Genomic DNA, 18,856 nt, shown 5'->3' on the forward strand with positions numbered 1-18,856 from the left:
CTGCTGGACATCATTATACACAGAGCCCTTCTGCAGCTGTTAGGGGACCCTATTCAGAACTTCTTACTCAAGAAAAATGTTCATTGTACTCAAAGTCTGGTTAGCTGAGTACAGGGAATAAGGAGTGCACAAGGGACAAACAAGACATAGCACTGGATATGGTGTTGTCAGCTGTACAGACCATATCTGACAGATCATTTAGGGGAAACAATTGCATTCTATGCCACAGCATGAAGAGGTTAGTCATAGCAAAAATTTCTGTGGAATGCTCCCAATTCATTCAGTATAAAAATAATCCCAGTGATATCAATGGAACTGCCCCTTAAAAAAGAAATTCACCTAAACTTCTGGATGTGAAAAAACTAGATAGGCATTGATTGGAAACTTCCCATAGTAAGAACCATGCTGGAATTTGCAATAGTTTCTGACACTTGAATATATTGCAAGGGAGATAAAAGAAGAAACTAATATTTCATCTGAGTTGGATGGATTTTATTTCTTTGATGCCAGATGAAAGGATTGTCTATGGCAAGGAAACAATGGGCTCTCATTGCAGCACGTATATCCAAATTGGAAATTGTGACAGTTTTCTCAAAGCAAAGAAAACAATTCAGAAGCAATGGCAGACAATACCTTGGAGTTTTTGACACCAACAATGCTAACCAAGATAATGCTGGATGGGAATCTGATTTTGCTTAGCATAGAGACAGTGTAGCATCTGTCCTTAATAGATAAACAAAACAAAAATAAGCCCCGATTTTTCTCCCATGGAAATCAATAGGAAAACTCCAGTTGCTAGTGTATATTCTAGTGAAGGAAAAATCGGGTGCCTTGCACACAGTGTGAAGAAGTAAATGATTTCAGATGTATAACAACAAATAATTTCAGAACAGATCTAATCAACGAAACAGTGTACTGTCCTCATCCAGAAAGGCAAAACATCAGATTATGTACTGGCGCAGGCTGCCAGCTCTCCTGGAGACTCCAGAAGGAGATGTGTGGGTAAAAGCGGGTGGTGGCAATGGAAGGAGGGTGGCCTGCTGACCTGCTCAAAAAATGAAATGGAGAAAGCAACCCAACCAGCAACCACTGCATATCCCTAAAGGCCAATGCTATGGAGAGGTGTGCTCTTGTCATCCAGGCATACATAGAATGGCACTGGGGGAAGATGTTCTTACCCAGACATGAAAAGACACATTTCTCTTAGACAGACATAGGCAGATAAGATATGTGAGAAGATATACATCAAAGCTAGACATGATAGACCATCATCATGAAGAGCTATGTGCCTTCAGCTAAACTTGGGCAGATATAAGCTGTGAGAAGACACTTATTTTCAGCCAAATGTAAGGAGACTCATTATTATTGTTTGTATTACAGCAGAGCATAGGGATCCCAAATAAAATCACGGTACCGTTGTGCTGTGCACTGTACAAACACAGAGTAAGAGACAGTCACTGCCTTGAGTTGTTTACAGTTTAAATAGAGAAGACAGATAAAGGGTTGTTGAAAGGGATATAACATACGAGCAGAATAAACATATTCCTCTGAGCTAGACGAAGGCAGACCAATGCCTGGAGAAGACATGGGAACTGCAGTTCTTTCAGGGAGCAACATTTCTCTCAACCAGAGATGAGCAGACCAGATTCCCAGGAAAATATGTTCTTCTAAACCAACTGCAGACAGACTAGTGCCATTAGGTAGTACATTTCTCCTAGCTTGGTCATTTATCCTGGGATCATTACAGTAAATTGCACTGTAACTCAGTGGGAAATCTTCAAGGAAATGTCGCTGGGTAAAACCAGGATAGGGAAATCAAATACTTCTGCATCAAAATTCTGGCACCTGAGATCTCTATCCCATTTCATGGTATCTTACACTTCTGTTAATCACTCCTACTTGGGGAACACACAAACTGGAGATAACACAATGCAACCAACTTCACAGACTCCATTGCTGAGGCCTGTGTCATGCTATTAAAATTTGAAGTTTGTTCCCTCTACTCTGTGTTTTGCGGCTAACCTTGACTCACTGTCAGCTACTTTCAGATTTCTCTGTGGCCTTCATGACATCACAAATCGTGATGTCATGATTCTGGAAAATCTCTAACTTCCTGTTTTCCCAACCTACCCCATCACTCTCTCCCACTTTTGTCCACTTCCCCAAGAATCATGTCTTCTTTGTGATTTCCCTCAGCTTATCTCAGCCCCACCACCTTTTTGTCCTCTTCCACTATCTATCCCACTCAGCCGCTGAATGAGGGTATTGGGCCACAAGTTACCGCTCTCAATCGCCCCTCACCAATCACTGCCACATTATGCAGGTGAGAGAGTTGGGCACTGAGACTGCCACAGTGTGTGGGTGGAGGGCAGAAGGAAAATTGGACATGCTTCCTATCTCTGCTGCTCATTGCTCTGTTCTTCAGCCTCAGAGATGCTACTGGAAATTAAAGAGGTTAAGATAGCAAGGTGTGGGGAGAAGTCAGTTCCAGGCCTCTCTCTTGCCATACTGGTGGCTAGTGCCTAGAAGATAACTTTTATTTATGACTCAGCCAACTGCCCAAGGCATTGTCCAGGAATGTGTGCCTGGATTCCATACTGTGGGAAAGTCCTGGGGAGGTTGGCAGGCAGGTCAAATGGCACTTACAGGACCTATTGTTTTCTATGTCACCTCAAGTTTCAATTTACTGCACCAACATCCACAATCCCATTAATTGGGCATATGTCTTCTTTTCTTTCCTTTCCTAGAGCCTAAAGCAAGCTGTAGATTAGGTCGATCTGCATCCACATCAGGTGTGCCTCCTCCATCAGTTACTCCTCTCAGGCAAGCCAGCGATCTCCAACCCAGCCAGGTACCATCGTTAGCCAATCGTGAATGACTTCATGTGATGCAACATGCCAAATGTTTCTCACCTCTGTGTCTGTCATTTGTTACAGTAAATGATTTTTTGTGTTTGTTTTTACTTTTGTGCGTGTGCGTGCGTGTGTGTGTCTCTCACTGGCAATGAAATTCTATCTTTCAAGGCTGGTAGAACTTTCTTTGCTGTGAATTCTTAAATCTTTTTTGTCTCTGATTTCCTTCATTCTGTAATATAGATGTAGTAAAACTATATATGTATTGGTTGGGGTTTTTTTTCCCTTCATGTTTTGTGTACTTATTACTGTCTAAAATTTATCAAAATTTGATAAATTTAATCTGTGTTGTTTTAGTGTGTTTCTTTTAAATGTCTCGTCTAAAGCACTTGCACCAATGTTTGTCAAAAGACTTGTACATACCTTTTAACTTCTGCCTTGTTGTACTGTAATATTTGTGCCAGTCTTACATTTGTTTTGAGCTTGGTGCATGATTGTATTACACTGTGAATTATCATTGTCCTTAAAATTGCTCACACGGCGAGTTATTTTGTTTAAATATGGCAGCCAGCCTCTCTTCAACCTAAGGCCATATAGTGCTAATGAGACTATTAAATAGTCTGCTGTAGTTATGTTTATTGTAAATTATAAAAAAAAATGCAAAAAATTCAAAACCAAACTAAGAAAAAACCCTGCTTGCTTTAAATGGAGCTACTTTTCTCAACAATACCAAAAATACCCAACGGACACTTGACAAAGAAATCTAAGTGTCTGAACACAGCAAATAAGACCTATATTAGCACCTGGAGAAAAGAGATGAGAAATAAAGACATGGCCAAATTCACATACAACTTTGTTTTGTCTGCTAATGTGGAGATCCTGTTCACTTCGGTGCACACAAGTGATGTGGTGTTTTACTAATTTTCAGAACTAACTACAAATATTAGTAATAGGGGCAATGACTACATTTAAATATTGTATTTATGACTTCCATCAAACATGAAGCATTTTGGTACTGAATGGTTTTCTTTTATACTTCTATATTTTATTTCTGTTTACTTAGTTGTGATTTTTCAAATGATCAGAAAGGAATAAGGCCCCTAAATCTCATTGAATTTCAATGAGATTTAGGGGCCTAACTCCCTTTAGGGCCCCTTTGCTATTCCCATACTTAATTGCATTGCAGCTTCATGAGTTTCTGCAAGAAGCTCTGCTCTAACGCCTGTAACGCTGGTGTAAATTGGCACAGCTAATGGAGCAATGCCAATTTACTCAACCTATTTTCCAGTAACATTCTATTTGGACAACTGAGTCCATATTGGTTGAACTTCTCTAACTTTGCTTAAATGAAGCAAGAGCTGTTCTATTACAGTAGAACCAGGGCCAGCTCCAGGCACCAGGCAACCAAGCTGGTGCTTGGGGCGGCACCTGGAGGGGGGCGGCGCGGCGCTCCGGCCGCCGGGGAGAGCGGGGCCACAGCCGGGCTCGCCGCCCTCCCCCCGGCGCTCTGACCGCCCTCCCCCCCGCGCCCTCCCCCCGGCCGCCGGGGGGAGAGCGGAGCCCCCGCCGGGACTCGCCACCCTCGCCCCGGGGCTCCGGCCGCCCTCCCACCCCGGCGCCCTCTCCCCTGGGGCGGCAAAAAAGCCAGAGCCGGCCCTGAGTAGAACCTCAGAGTTATAAACCCCAGAGTTATGGATTGACCGGTCAACCACACACATCATTTGGAACCGGAAGTCTGCAATCAGGCAGCAGCAGAGACAACAAAACAAAAACAAAAAACAAGGCAATTACAGTACAGTACTGTGTTACATGTCAACTGTTAAAATAGAAAGGAAAATTAAAAAAAAAAAAGATTTGACAAGGTAAGGAAACTTTCGGTGCTTGTATCATTTAAATTCAGATAGTTAAAAGCAGCATTTTTCTTCTGCATAGTAAAGTTTCAAGCTGTATTACATCAATGTTTAGTTGTAAACTTTTGAAAGAACAACCATAATGTTTTGTTACAAACATTTCAAAGTTACAAACAACCTCCATTCCCAACATGTTTGTAACTCTGAGGTTCTACTATACTTTTGTGTCCTGTTGGACATGATGCCTAAAAAAATCGTACACATTACCAAAAGGTATTTTAGATAAGCAAATTAAACCCTTAACGTTGATTCACAATGACAAGCTAATTAAATGGCATGTTGAGAGTTCTTTCTTCTATGGGAAAAAATCAGAGTAATTGCACTTCTGAATATTTTTGCATGGCCTGATGTACATGTAATACATGATTTATGATTGATCAGGGTGCAAAGCCAATGAGACATGTTGCTGGTTACTCAGTCACAAAGGCACCTTGAATGTTATAAAGGATTTTTAGTATCTCAGTTCGGATTAAAAAAAACAATAAGCCCTGAAAGCAGAACTTGGTGTGATGATAGAGATAAGGAGACTTCCAGAAGCTGCAGCCAGGGTTGATCAGAACTGTGGAGAAAGGATTCACTTCACTCTAGAGAGACGAAAGGAATAAAGATGACAGGAAAAAATTTCAAGTAACTAAAAGAAGAAGTTTTTGCTAACAGTGTAGTATATAGTGTGTATTATGGCTCTCCCCAAACCTCCCCCGCCCCCCTCGCTACCCTAATAATAGCCTTCACTCCATATTAATCTTCCCTTTAAACTGACCATTTGGCAGGGGGCGGGGGGAGGGGGGAGAAGCACTGGTGTGCCACAATACTCTATTATGATGGTATAATTATAAATGAGAGGGCTCGGTCCTGCTCTCATTGAATGGCAAAACTCCCATGGACATCAAGGGGAACAGGATCAGGCCCAGAGTTCCTAAGAGCAGTTAACTGCATAGTGCATCACACCCCGCAAGTGGGGAAATGAACTTTGCAACTTTGTTGCAGATGTTGTCATCTGATATTACCAAGCATTCCCTCACTTATGAAAGGGAAAGGGTTAGATGGTACCATTGCTTTCTGTGGCTCTGATACAAAGCTGGTTAAAGTATTATTCCATTCAGTTCTGTTGGTTTTTGGATCAGGCCTTATAGAGTTATAGTCCATCTCTTTTCGGTCCGTTGGTGTGTTCCATATGAAACTCTTTATATGTTAGAAACTTCATTCAACCTTTTTTAAAAAATGACACAGTAAAAATATCTTGTAATTAGAGGGAGATTTTAGAGACTATGAGCCAAATTCAGAGGAGACAAACAGTGGGAGGAAAGAGTGTAATCAGGCATCAGCCGCTGTTAACTAGTATAGCTTATGCATTGATGGAGTAGGAAGGCAGGATTGCATCAGGAAGTGCAATTGACAGGAGGGTGTGAGAAGATGTAGGATAAAGCAGGGCCCTGGGGCAGTAGAAAATCATGCTGAACACTGCTAGTTTGTAATGCTGTATGGGAAGATGGTCAGGTATGGGTGTGTTTGTTTGGGTACCTGTGAGAACAGCGAACATGGTAGCCCTAGAGGGTGAGTAACCTTATTGGCATGGTAACTTAAAAAGTTGTGTTTGACAAATACCCAAACAGAACTGCAAAATCACAGGTTAGTGTTGTCTCATCAGCATTGAAATACCTTGCCACTGCATGAATTAAATTAAAAGCCAAGCCAAAAGAAAGTAGTGGAGATATGAGGAGCCTTAGCCTAATTGAGTTCCCAGGGAAGCCAATAGCCAAATTCTCACTGACATGAATGGTGTAGAATCAGGCCCTAAGTGGGGGTGGGAGGAAAATCCCACTGTGCTTCTCCAGTGAGAAGCAGGAGGAGAGGATGAAGGATAGTAGTTATAAGATGTAGACAGACATCACTATGATTTTTTGTGTAAACCCTGGCACAACTCAATCCATATCTAGAGTCATATTCCCATATTACCATGGTATGCAACACCCTGGGTCAGGTAAAATGTATGTGAAGAAGGCTAGGGGCTGTCAGCCCACAGGAGTCAGATCAGTTGTGGACTAGAGGGTATTATAGTCCTATGCTATGGTCGTCTTAGAGTACTGAGACTGATTTTTCTTAACTGCACCATAACATTGGCAGCAACAGGCTTTCCCAAAGATCATTCAGGATTAAGAAGCAAGGAGCTTTGCATGGTATCCACCCCTAAATGTGTGAGGTGGGGATAACACCACCCAGTGCTCTTTGCAGATAAGGCCCCAAGAAAGAAGAATGGAAAAGGGACAGACTACTGCATTAGCCCAATTATCCCATATGTTCATGGTCTTGGGTGATGCTCTTGAGTAGGAATAGATCCTAAACCCATTAACTGATTTCAGGTAGGTTCACGTTTGTGGTTGAACATTTCACAAAACCCTACCTACATTATAATATGGTCTTTTTTACACAAGGTGGGGAGGACAGCTGTAGTGGCTAGAGCATAGGATGGAAAACTAGGAACTCTTAAATTCTAATCCAGCTCAGATATTGACTATTCGTGTAATCTTGAGCTCCTAAACCAGCTGCCTCACTTTCCTCATCTGTATACTGGGGGTAATAATGGTTGTTAACATATTTCAGAGGGGTGTTGTGATGATTGACTAGTCAATGTGTGTCAAGCACCTTGAAGATTGAAAGTGCTGTATAAGGTGCTAAGCACTATTGTGATCTCACTGTATGAATAAAACAAAAATATTTCTTCAACAGGCAGAGACAAAGTAAGAGACTGGCCTCTGATGGAGAACATATATAAATTATCTAGTGCAGTAGGGAACAGCAGTTAAAGAAGCAGGGGGTTGGAAGGCCAGTGGCCAGAATTCTCAAAGAGAAAGACCCAAAGCAAGAGCCATGTAAAGGCAAGCCCTAGCTCTCAGCTAGGTAAACCAGGTGTGCCCTTGATCATTTTATAATTATAAATGCAATAAAGAAAGATAGATGCTGGTGAGTAGCTGGGTAGTTCAAGGGATTCTGAATCTTTCACCATTAAGTTGCCATTTGAAATCCAGTCCAGATTGGAAGTAGTCAAATCAACATGTAGTGTGTGGCCTACTATGTTGACTGTTAGTGGCTTCAGTTCCTTGTCTACATCACAAAGTGCATCACCACCACATTGGGACCAGCTGACAGTCTTACCAGAGAAGTCAAGCTTCCAATAGACAGAGGGTGGGGTTTTCAAAAGTGCCATGGAGCACAAATCCTTAGTGGCAGGTCAGTGGTATTGCTGGGAATAGAACCCACGTGTCCTGACTCCCTATCGAGTGTACTGCCTCTCAAATCTTTTTCTCAAGTTCTTGGCCAAATTCTGCTGGTGTCAGTAGACCCACTGTAAATGAATGGTGCTCCTAGTACGTGTATAGCCAGCAGGATTCAGATTTAAAGGGAAACAATTAGATGAGGGGGGTTTCAGTATAATGATGCTCTCCAGCCTCATCTCACTCGTCCTCATTTTAAGGGAATATAAAAACCCATGTCTCACGTTTGTCTCAGGATAGTGAAGGATGAATGGCTTCACAATACCCATCTTATGTGTCATACACATACACACATAATGTGTTATTTTAGGTACAAAAGCATGAACTTAAAGTTAACTGCATTGCAGATGTTAGATTGTTGTGTATGAAGGGATTTTTTTTCAAATCGTATTTTAAATTTAGATAAAACATCACCTCTAGGTCGTTATAGACACAGTTTAGTTAAAAAATTAATGTGTGCAGTCTTGTTTGTTAACTAGGAAAGAATTTCAGATACCAGTTTAAAAAATAGCAAATGCATCTATTGCCAATTTGTTGCTGCAAATGGATTTTGCAAACTGATTTTTGTTAGTGTTGTTCTTGTGTTGTTAGATTAGGACTATTACAACAAAATTCCTTGTACTGAGTTGCATGATTATGGCAGTTCTGTTAGCACAAATTAATAAAGAAAGCCCATTGTCTGAAGGAACAGAAACCATTGAGGAAAAATCCTTTTGTAGTTCTGATGCCTGTATTTCATCGCTTTTGCAATGCAGAGCCTTGTTGCAGGCCTATTTTTGTGAACCTTGTACCTTATCTGCAAACTTGTAGGCATCCTTCATGCTGCCAGTTAGCTGTTTGTTTTGGTTTGGTTTTTTTCTTCAGTTGGAAGACAGCAGTGTAGCTCCCATACTATTGTCTCCAATCTCTGGTTGGTGCATACACCTTCTAAATTCTGGTCCCTCCATGAATGGGGTTGGTGACAGGTATATTCAATGTAAGTGAAGTAAGAAGGTTTAAACTTTCCAGTAATGATCATAGTAGAATTCAAAAGCAGTGCCAGGATTAGGAATAATAACTCGTCCACAAGAGGCACAGGACAGCTTTGTCTACAGGAGCCTCAACTTTCATTTAAAATGAGAATGGAAAAAGCACTAGAAAATTATACAGTGCTGCAGGAAGCAGTCTTGCTCTGAACTTTTAATGGCTCTTCTCTCAGCTCAGCTCTGTAAACATGGTAAATAGTTAAGCAGATATAGTGGCTGTGGTGCAAATAAGCAGTCTTCCTGCCATGAAGATGATGTCTACAACAGGTTGCTAGTTGCTACAACAGGTTGAGTGACCTTCAGATAATCCCTTGTTTTCTTCTGCTTAAAGCTCCCATAATGAATCATAGACTTTAAGGTCAGAAGGGACCATTATGATCGTCTAGTCTGACCTCCTGCACAACACAGGCCACAGAATCTCACCCACCCACTCCTATGTCTGAGCTATTGAAGTCCTCAAATCATGGTTTAAAGACTTCAAGGTGCAGAGAATCCTCCAGCAAGTGACCCGTGCCCCACGCTGCAGAGGAAGGCAAAAAACCCCCAGGGCCTCTGCCAATCTGCCCTGGAGGAAAATTCCTTCCCGACCCCAAATATGGCAATCAGCTAAACCCTGAGCACATGGGCAAGACCCACCAGCCAGACACCCAGGAAAGAATTCTCTGTAGTAACTCAGATCCCACCCTATCTAACATCCCATCACAGGCCATTGGGCATATTTACTGCTAATAGTCAAAGATCAATTAATTGCCAAAATTAGGCTATCCCATCATACCATCCCCTCTATAAACTTATCAAGCTTAGTCTTGAAGCCAGACATATCTTTTGCCCCCACTGCTCCCCTTGGAAGGCTGTTCCAGAACTTCACTCCTCTGATGGTTAGAAACCTTCATCTAATTTCAAGTCTAAACTTCTTGATGGCAGTTTAAATTCATTTGTTCTTGTGTCCACATTGGTACTGAGCTTAAATAATTCTTCTCCCTCCCTGGTATTTATCCCTCTGATATATTTATAGAGAGCAATCATATCTCTCAGCCTTTTTTTGGTTAGGCTAATCAAGCCAAGCTCTTTGAGTCTCCTTTCATAAGACAGGTTTTCCATTCCTCAGATCATCCTAGTAGCCCTTCTCTGTACCTGTTCCAGTTTGAATTCATCCTTCTTAAACATGGGAGACCAGAACTGTAAAGATATACACACACCATACTCCCCCAAAGTAAAATCAGATTTCTATGGACAAGAATTTTAAAATCGGTGCCTTAAAGTTTTGAAACTGGTGCCTAAATCCATATTTAGATCTCTTGGGGTCTGTCTACACTGCAATCAGAGGTGTGACTGCAGCACATGTAGACATACCAGAGCTAGCTTTGATCTAGGTAACTCGAATAACAATAACAGTGAAGCCAGAGTGGCACAGGTGGCAGCACAAACTGTGCAACCCTGAGTGGGACCCTGGTGATGTACTTGAGCAGCTATCTTGTGCTGCCACAGCTTCACTACTTTGTTACTCAAGCTCGAGTACGTCTACATGTGCTGTGGTCATGTCTCTGATTGCACCGTAGAGAGGAGCTGTAGAGCACCATTTGAAGTGGTGGGGAGGGGGTATTCCATACAGTACACTCACTGTGGCAGGGCTGGCCATGCTGTGGATCCAGCATGCTCATCCTGCTGCTTATCTGGGCTCTGCTCACCTTCGTATCTCTACTTCCACCATAAAAGCAGGGCATGCTCTAGCTATAGGCAAAGTAGGCAGCTGCTTAGGGCAGCAGATTTCTGCGCCGCTGCCTCACAAGGCAGATTTGGCCCAGATGCCCCATCGCAATGGACCCAGGAGGCAGGTCACAATGCCTCTCACTCCCGTATGGCCTGGCTGCCCCTCATCACGGTTGGCATATGAGGAGGTTTTGCCTAGGGTGTCAGATTGTCTTGAGTAGCTTCTGAATAAAAAGTGGTCAGGCCATGGGCCCCCGGTTATGTGGCCTACGAATCTAGACATCTTCCGCTTAAAGCTCCCATCATGTGGCCCTTATGGCTTCTCCCAACAGCGCACAATGCAGAGTTCATATATCTCAGAGTCCTGGGTGAGAGAATAACCCCAACCTCCCAATATCCCATGCAGGGGAAGAGTTTCCCTAAATAAGTGATCTGGTTTCCAGAACTGCTGAGCATGCTACACTCTGTGTAGAAAAGATAGGCTCTGGGGTTTACAGCTAAAGAGAACAGACCTTCATGTCCTCATTCTTTGGTTGCATAATTTTTTTTCCTACTCAGATCCAGTCTACCCAGACTGAATGGATAGGGCTAATGAGCTGGAAGAACATTAGATTATCTGAACGTTGTAGGGGCCCTTCCTGATCCAAAGACATTTTGGGGAAGATGTTTCCATGGAGTCTGTTCTCTCGCTAGGGTGTCTGGTAAGAAAATACAATGTACACTTCACCTGTAATGTGGCTTTTCCTAGGGCTCATGGCCAAATTTTTCAAAACCAGGGTTAGGCTCCTGAGTGACCTCATTTTCAAAAGTGGCAGGCATCCTGTAGCTCCTCTTGAAGTAAATTGGAACTCTTTGGAAAATCAGGTTACTTATTTAGGTGCCTAAATATTTACTTAGGAGCCTACCCTTTTGGCCCCTGTTTGTGAAAATCTTGCTCCCTGTACTATGCAATCCCACAGTGAAGGAATTGGCTGCATAATCCACCTTTGACTTCAGAATGTCACAAATCAGGTTTTTACTGCATAATCTAGTACAAGTTAGTGGTGCTAATTTATTTACATAACTTTATTTGCATTGTAATATATGGAAGCTTTATGATGAATCATACATCATAGGGCCAGATTTTCAAATCCTCGCCTCCATTCTAGTCCCAGGGTTATTTGCCCTTGCAAATTTACAGCTGCAAAAATGGAGGTCTGGTTGAGCTGAAAATATTTTCTCCAAAATGTATCTTTGAACTGTATTTGAAAACCAAAAGCCAAAAATTCCTCCCCATAACTGTCAACTCCAAACCTTACTATACTACCCCTGGGAATGGTACTAATCAAAGGAGCAGAAAGCCCTGATACATGATAAAAACAACCTGAAGAAGAGCTCTGTGTAGCTCCAAAGCTTGCCTCTTTCACTAACAGAAGTTGGTCCAATAAAACATATTACCTCACCCATCTTGTCTCTCTACATCAGTGGTTCTCAACCAGGGGTACGTTTAACCCCTGGGGGTACGCAGAGTTCTTCCAGGGGGTACATGAACTCGTCTAGATATTTGCCTAATTTTACAACAGGTTACATAAAAAGCACTAGCGAAATCAGTGCAAACTAAAATTTCATACAGACAAATTATTTGTTTATACTGTTCTGTATACTATACACTGAAATGTAAGTACACTATCATAGAATCATAGAATATTGGGGTTGGAAGGGACCTCAGGAGGTCATCTAGTCCAACCCCCTGCTCAAAGCAGGACCAATCCCCGACTAAATCATCCCAGCGAGGGCCTTGTCAAGGCTGACCTTAAAAACCTCTAAGGAAGGAGATTCCACCACCTCTCTAGGTAACCCATTCCAGTGCTTCACCACCCTCCTAGTGAAAACGTTTTTTCTAATATCCAACTTAAACCTCCCCCACTGCAACTTGAGACCATTACTCTTTGTTCTGGCATCTGCTACCACTGAGAATAGTCTAGATCCATCCTCTTTGGAACCCCCTTTCAGGTAGTTGAAAGCAACTATCAAATCCCCCCTCATTCTTCTCTTCTGCAGACTAAACAATCCCAGTTCCCTCAGCCTCTCCTCATAAGTCATGTGCTCCAGCCCCCTAATCATTTTTGTTGCCCTCCACTGGGGCATTTTTGTTTCCAATTTTTCCACATCCTTCTTGTAGTGTGGGGCCCAAAACTGGACACAGTACTCCAGATGAGGCCTCACCAATGTCAAATAGAGGGGAATGATCCCGTCCCTCGATCTGCTGGCAATGCCCGTACTTATACAGCCCAAAATGCCGTTAACCTTCTTGGCAACAAGAGCACATTATTGACTCATATCTAGCCTCTCATCCACTGTAACCCCTAGGTCCTTTACTGCAGAACTGCTGCCTAGCCACTCGGTCCCTAGTCTGTAGCAGGGCATGGGATTCTTCTGTCCTAAGTGCAGGACTCTGCACTTGTCCTTGTTGAACCTCATCAAATTTCTTTTGGCCCAATCCTCTAATTTGTCTAGGTCCCTCTGCATCCTATCCCTACCCTCCAGTGTATCTACCACTCCTCCCAGTTTAGTGTCATCTGCAAACTTGCTGAGGGTGCAGTCCACGCCATCCTCCAGATCATTAATGAAGATATGGAACAAAACCGGCCCCAGGACCAACCCTTGGGGCACTCCGCTTGAAACCGGCTGCCAACTAGACATGGAGCCATTGATCACTACCCATTGAGCCCGATGATCTAGCCAGCTTTCTATCCACCTAATAGTCCATTCATCCAGCCCATACTTCTTTAACTTGCTGGCAAGAATACTGTAGGAGACCGTATCAAAAGCTTTGCTAAAGTCAAGGAATAACACGTCCACTGTTTTCTCTTCATCCACAGAGCCAGTTATCTCATCATAGAAGGCAATTAGGTTAGTCAGGCATGACTTGCCCTTGGTGAATCCATGCTAACTGTTCCTGATCACTTTCCTCTCCTCTAAGTGCTTCAGAATTGATTCCTTGAGGACCTGCTCCATGATTTTTCCAGGGACTGAGGTGAGGCTGACTGTAGTTCCCCGGATCCTCCTTCTTTCCTTTTTTAAAGATGGGCACTACATTAGCCTTTTTCCAGTCATCCGGGACCTCCCCCGATTACCATGAGTTTTCGAAGATAATGGCCAATGGCTCTGCAATCACATCCGCCAACTCCTTTAACACCCTCGAATGCAGTGCCTCTGGCCCCATGGACTTGTGCTCGTCTAGCTTTTCTAAATAGTCCTGAACCACTTCTTTCTCCACAGAGGGCTGGCCACCTTCTCCCCATGCTGTGCTGCCCAGTGCAGCAGTCTGGGAGCTGACCTTGTTCGTGACGACAGAGGCAAAAAAAGCATTGAGTACATTAGCTTTTTCCACATCTTCTGTCACTAGGTTGCCTCCCTCATTCAGTAAGGGGCCCAGGCTTTCCTTGACTTTCTTCTTGTTGCTAACATACCTGAAGAAACCCTTCTTGTTACTCTTAACATCTCTTGCTAGCTGCAACTCCAAGTGTGATTTGGCCTTCCTGATTTCACTCCTGCATGCCTGAGCAATATTTCTATACTCCTCCCTGGTCATTTGTCCAATCTTCCACTTCTTGTAAGCTTCTATTTTGTGTTTGAGATCAGCAAGGATTTCACTGGCCTGTCCTTCCTGAACAGTTTATATCCATCCATGTCACGTGAGTTATCCCACCAAGTCTCTGTTATTCCAATCACATCATAATTCCTTGACTGTGCCAGGACTTCCAGTTCTCCCTGCTTGTTCCCAGGCTTCTTGCCTTTGTGTATAGGCACTTGAGATAACTCGCTGATCGTCCTGCTTTCTCAGTATAAGGCAGCAGTCCTCCACTCTTGCGCTCTCCTGCTCGTGCTTCCTCCCAGTATCCCACTTCCCCACTTCCCTCAGGGCTTTGGTCTCCTTCCCTCGGTGAACCTAGTTTAAAGCTCTCCTCACTAGGTTAGTCAGCCTGCTTGCGAAGATCCTCTTCCTTCTCTTCGTTAGGAGGAGTGCTAGGCAGAGAGGGGCTCCACCTATCTATATTACAATTGTTTTATTTTATAATTATATGATAACAATGAGAAAGTAAGCACTTGTTCAGTAACAGTGTGCTGTGACACTTTTGTATTTTTATGTCCGATTTTGTAAGTTTTAAAGTGAGGTGAAACTTGGGGGTACACAAGACAAATCAGACTCTTGAAAGGGGTACAGTAGTATGGAAAGGTTGAGAGTCACTGCGCTACATAATAATGAAAAGATTTAGGTGCCTTTAAAATTGCAGGTGGACTGATGGCTCCACCTAGTGGCAGCTATAGAAGTTGCTGTGTCTTCTAGCTGTCTATTTTTGGGTGTATATTTGGGTATGCTGTATACAGTAAAAGCTGTGTTATCCAGCCCTGTACCAACTGGAAAGCTCTACAAACCAGCATTTCTAATCTTCATAGAAAGTCCAGTTTATAGTCCAGTTGGCATGGAGCCGGTAGGCTTCCTACCTGGCTCTGCGTGGCTCCCTGGAAGCGGCAACATGTCCCTGCTGTTCTAGGTGGAGGAACGGCCACGATGGGTTCAGAGTGCAGGAGTAGATGCAGGGTAGGGGGTTGGGGCATGGGAGGGGTGCAGGGCACGGGCTCTGTGTGCATGAGGGGGTTTGGGGTAGGGGGTTGGTGCCCAGAAGGGGTTTTGGGGTGCCAGATCCAGGCAGCGCTCACCTGAGGCAGCTCCCTGCAAGTGGCAACCTGTCCCTGCTGCTCCTAGGCGGAGGTGTGGCTAAGTAGCTTTGCGTTCTGCCTCCGCCCACAGGTGCCACCCCTGCAGCTCCCATTGGCCGCGGTTCCCAGCCAATGGGAGCTGTGGAGCCAGCGCTCTGGGTGGGGCGGGGGCATCGTGCAGAGCCACCTGAGCACTCTGCCCCAGTGCAACAAGGTATTTAAACATGTGCCTAACTTTAAGCCCATGAGTACTTCCATATTGCCTCAGCCACAAGTCTAGACCTTGTGCCTCAATTTAACCATGTGTAAAATGGGTACAGTAATACTTACATGCCTCGGAGTGTTGTGCTTATACTATAATTAATGACTTTCTTCAATGTGCTTTGATTTCCTTTAGAAGAACAATTTATTATTGTTGTTATAATTATTTTTTTAAAAGCACCTAGACAAATATTTCTCTAATGAATTAAAATGTCTATGCTTTATTTGGGATCTGTGCTTGCAGTGTTAGTATATGCTCCCTGTTCCCCCTGGAACATAAATAGTGCAGTGGTGCTTTTTTGCTTACATTTCTGTCAGGCCAAAGCTTCTATATTCCCACAGCAATACTGTACGAAAGTGCCAGAGGAGTCACTAAATAACCCACAGTTGTCAGACTTCTTCAGAGGGACTGGTTTCCTGACTTTCACACTTAATGAATTCTGTTGTTGAAAAATGAACAGAAATCAATCAAGAACCACAAGGATCCATAACAAATCACACCAGCCCTATTAAACTTCCATGATATAAAAGAAATAGAGTAGTTCGAGGTAGACGGAGAACCTTCTGAACTGAAGAATTCTGTCATCCTGCTTGACTACAAGGGAAATGGTAACTGTAAAAACTGATGCTCATAACGGAATTGATATAGACTTCATAGTAAAAGCCATTTTGATAATTCAATATCATAAATCCAAGCTGGAGATGGTTCCTGAAGGATATCCGGGAGAAACTGACATCAGCATGTTGCTATCAGGGTGCTACCAGGGTGAAGGGGCTACAATAAAAGGGCCAGGTTCCTCCATCCTTACTCATGCTGAGTAGTATCTAACTCCTCAGGTAGCTACTTTGGACTGTGACCTCTCCCTTTTCTCATGTTTGTGATCAATTACACACAAGTTGCACCACTGAAGTCAAGCTTGTCCATAAACTTCAGAGGAGTGGGGTATTTATTATTGTTACCCCTTTGGGCCAAGCAGTTAGGCAATGTTTGGGGCCTTCCAGGCTTCTGTCTGTTAGGAGGAAAAATGGATGATAGAAGTCCAGGGTATTCTTTGGTACAATCCTGTACACAAAGTTCTGTTGCCGTGATCACAGTAGGAACAAACAACATCAGGCAGTTTCCGTGCTCACTAGTTTCAAGTCTGTTCTGCCAATCAGTCCTGTGCCCAAAGAGCGCCCAGTCTCTGATCCCTTGCAGGGCCATGCTTCCGACTGCTTCTGTTGAGTTTGCTTGTTTTCTTTCTCTAACATACACACACAGCTGCCAGACAAACCCAAAGTCCCTGTGTCTGCAAACAGGGAACTGCTCAACCCTCACAGCTTAGCTTCTGATCAGGCTTTGCCATGCACCTATTGACTTTAGCAGTGGCTTCTGTTGTTTCCAGCTATCTTACTCCATAAAGAGTCTTAATTGCTCCTTGCATTTAGCCTAAATTTAAAGAAGCATGATTAGCGCAGCCATCGGCTTTAATCAGATCTGTGGCTGTGTGACAGGGTTGGGACTCACCACCACAGCGTCTCCTACTGGTCGCCACGAGGAATCAGTCCGATCCAGTAGAGCGCCTCCTTCTGGTGATGTCCCGTCTGTCGTCCTGCCAGGGGTTGGCGTGTGGACCCACGGTGCTCCCGACGCACAGGATCCTCTTGCTGGAACACTGCCCTCCGACAGTGTCCTTCTGTCTATTCACACCCCCTTCCGGGGGAGGGGGTGATCAACAGCTCCACACCTTTAAGTCCAATCCCTCCTGTCAAGGATTTGGTGTGGTTCCGGCCGGCCACTCTCTGCAGCCTATGGCTGGGGGTATGGCCGAATATAACAATAAGGGGGAAAAGGGGGGGACTCAGGCCTGCCTACTACTCTGAGTCCCAGTCCAGAGGCCTTCTGGCGACAGTCTTGCTGTCCTCCTTCTCCTTCCTCCTCTGACTACTCCTCTGGACCGCTTCCCCAACGGCCCTTCTCTGTGCTAGGCCTTCTCCTTCCAGACCTGCCGCCTGGCAGGCTACGGAGTAGGGCCTTCTCCCACTCTCTAAAGCTGGCCTGCACTACGCTGTCCGTGGTGCTGGCCTCCCAGCTCTGGAGACAGACCTTCCCCTCTGAAGGCCTGGGACAGACAGACTGCTCTCGCTCTGAGCAGCCTTTTATATGGCTGGGCTGGGCCTTGATTGGCTGGCCCCAATCTGTCCTCTGATTGGCTCCCAGTAAGCCCTTCTCTGATTGGCTGCGCGTCTACGCAGGCGCCCAGGCCTGCCGCAGCCCACCCTCTCCGGGCGTGGGGCAGCCGCCCCACCACAGGCTGTCTATATCAAAGACCACTTAATGGCAACCATTAACACCTTCCAACATAATGTTATTTATTATTTGTATTACCTTAGTGCCTGGGAGCCCCACTCGTGGGCCAAGACCCCATTCTGCTAGGTGCTGTACAAACACACAACAAAAATCCCAAAGGCCTCACAATTTAAGTACAAGACAAGAGACAACAGGTGGATACAGAGGGGATTTGATGGGTAAGGATTGCAAGGCCACAGGCCCTGCGAAAGCTTTGATGTATTATACATCCTGCCCTAAAACAATACACACAAAGAAATTCAGAGGGCAGGCTAACCCTCCAGCTTGTCCACTTTTTTCAATTATATTTTATACTCTGCTAACACAATCACACGCAAATATTTTGTAGTTTTGTAAGTTCTAAATATCTGAAAATGCAAACCCACATGTACTGTGCTCTAAGCATGTTGTTATGTATTATGGGTCATTCCTTAACTGTCCTTGTTGTGCTCAGTGTTCGGAGACCTCTTCAATATTTATGGAGAAGAGAACAAACAAGGTAGATTAATTGTGAGTTTCTTTGGTTTGGCAGGAGTTTCTTTTTGTATGTAATTGAGACTAAAACGGCTGATTGTACAATCACTGGGGACTACTACAGTAAGAAATTCTTCAGGATGTATCTTGAGGAGAAGTCTGTGGCTTTTCCCTCAAGACCTGTGTCTGGGGTGGTTTAGGGAATGAACTGAACGGCTAGATATCTTTCCTGCTTCCCCTTTGCTCCAGGGATGTTAATAATTTGCTGCTGGTCAATACCCCTCATGCTGGCGGTTGTGCGGTCTGATGCACTGGGAAG

General features: G+C 44.0%; 1 protein-coding gene across 1 annotated transcript in view; it reads left to right on the top strand.

Annotated features, from left to right (window-relative positions):
- Nucleotides 1-18,856, top strand: part of NYAP2 (neuronal tyrosine-phosphorylated phosphoinositide-3-kinase adaptor 2) — a 178,419-nt gene that overhangs the window by 137,494 nt on the left and 22,069 nt on the right. The window contains exon 5 of the mRNA XM_026649859.1: nt 2,748-2,851. Within this exon, the coding sequence (XP_026505644.1) occupies nt 2,748-2,851 (104 nt within the window). The remainder of the gene's footprint in view (nt 1-2,747; nt 2,852-18,856) is intronic.

The sequence above is a fragment of the Terrapene carolina genome, unplaced genomic scaffold, assembly GCF_002925995.2.
Source record: "Terrapene carolina triunguis isolate 2854851 unplaced genomic scaffold, T_m_triunguis-2.0 Scaffold88, whole genome shotgun sequence".
Taxonomy (NCBI): Eukaryota; Metazoa; Chordata; order Testudines; family Emydidae; genus Terrapene; species Terrapene triunguis.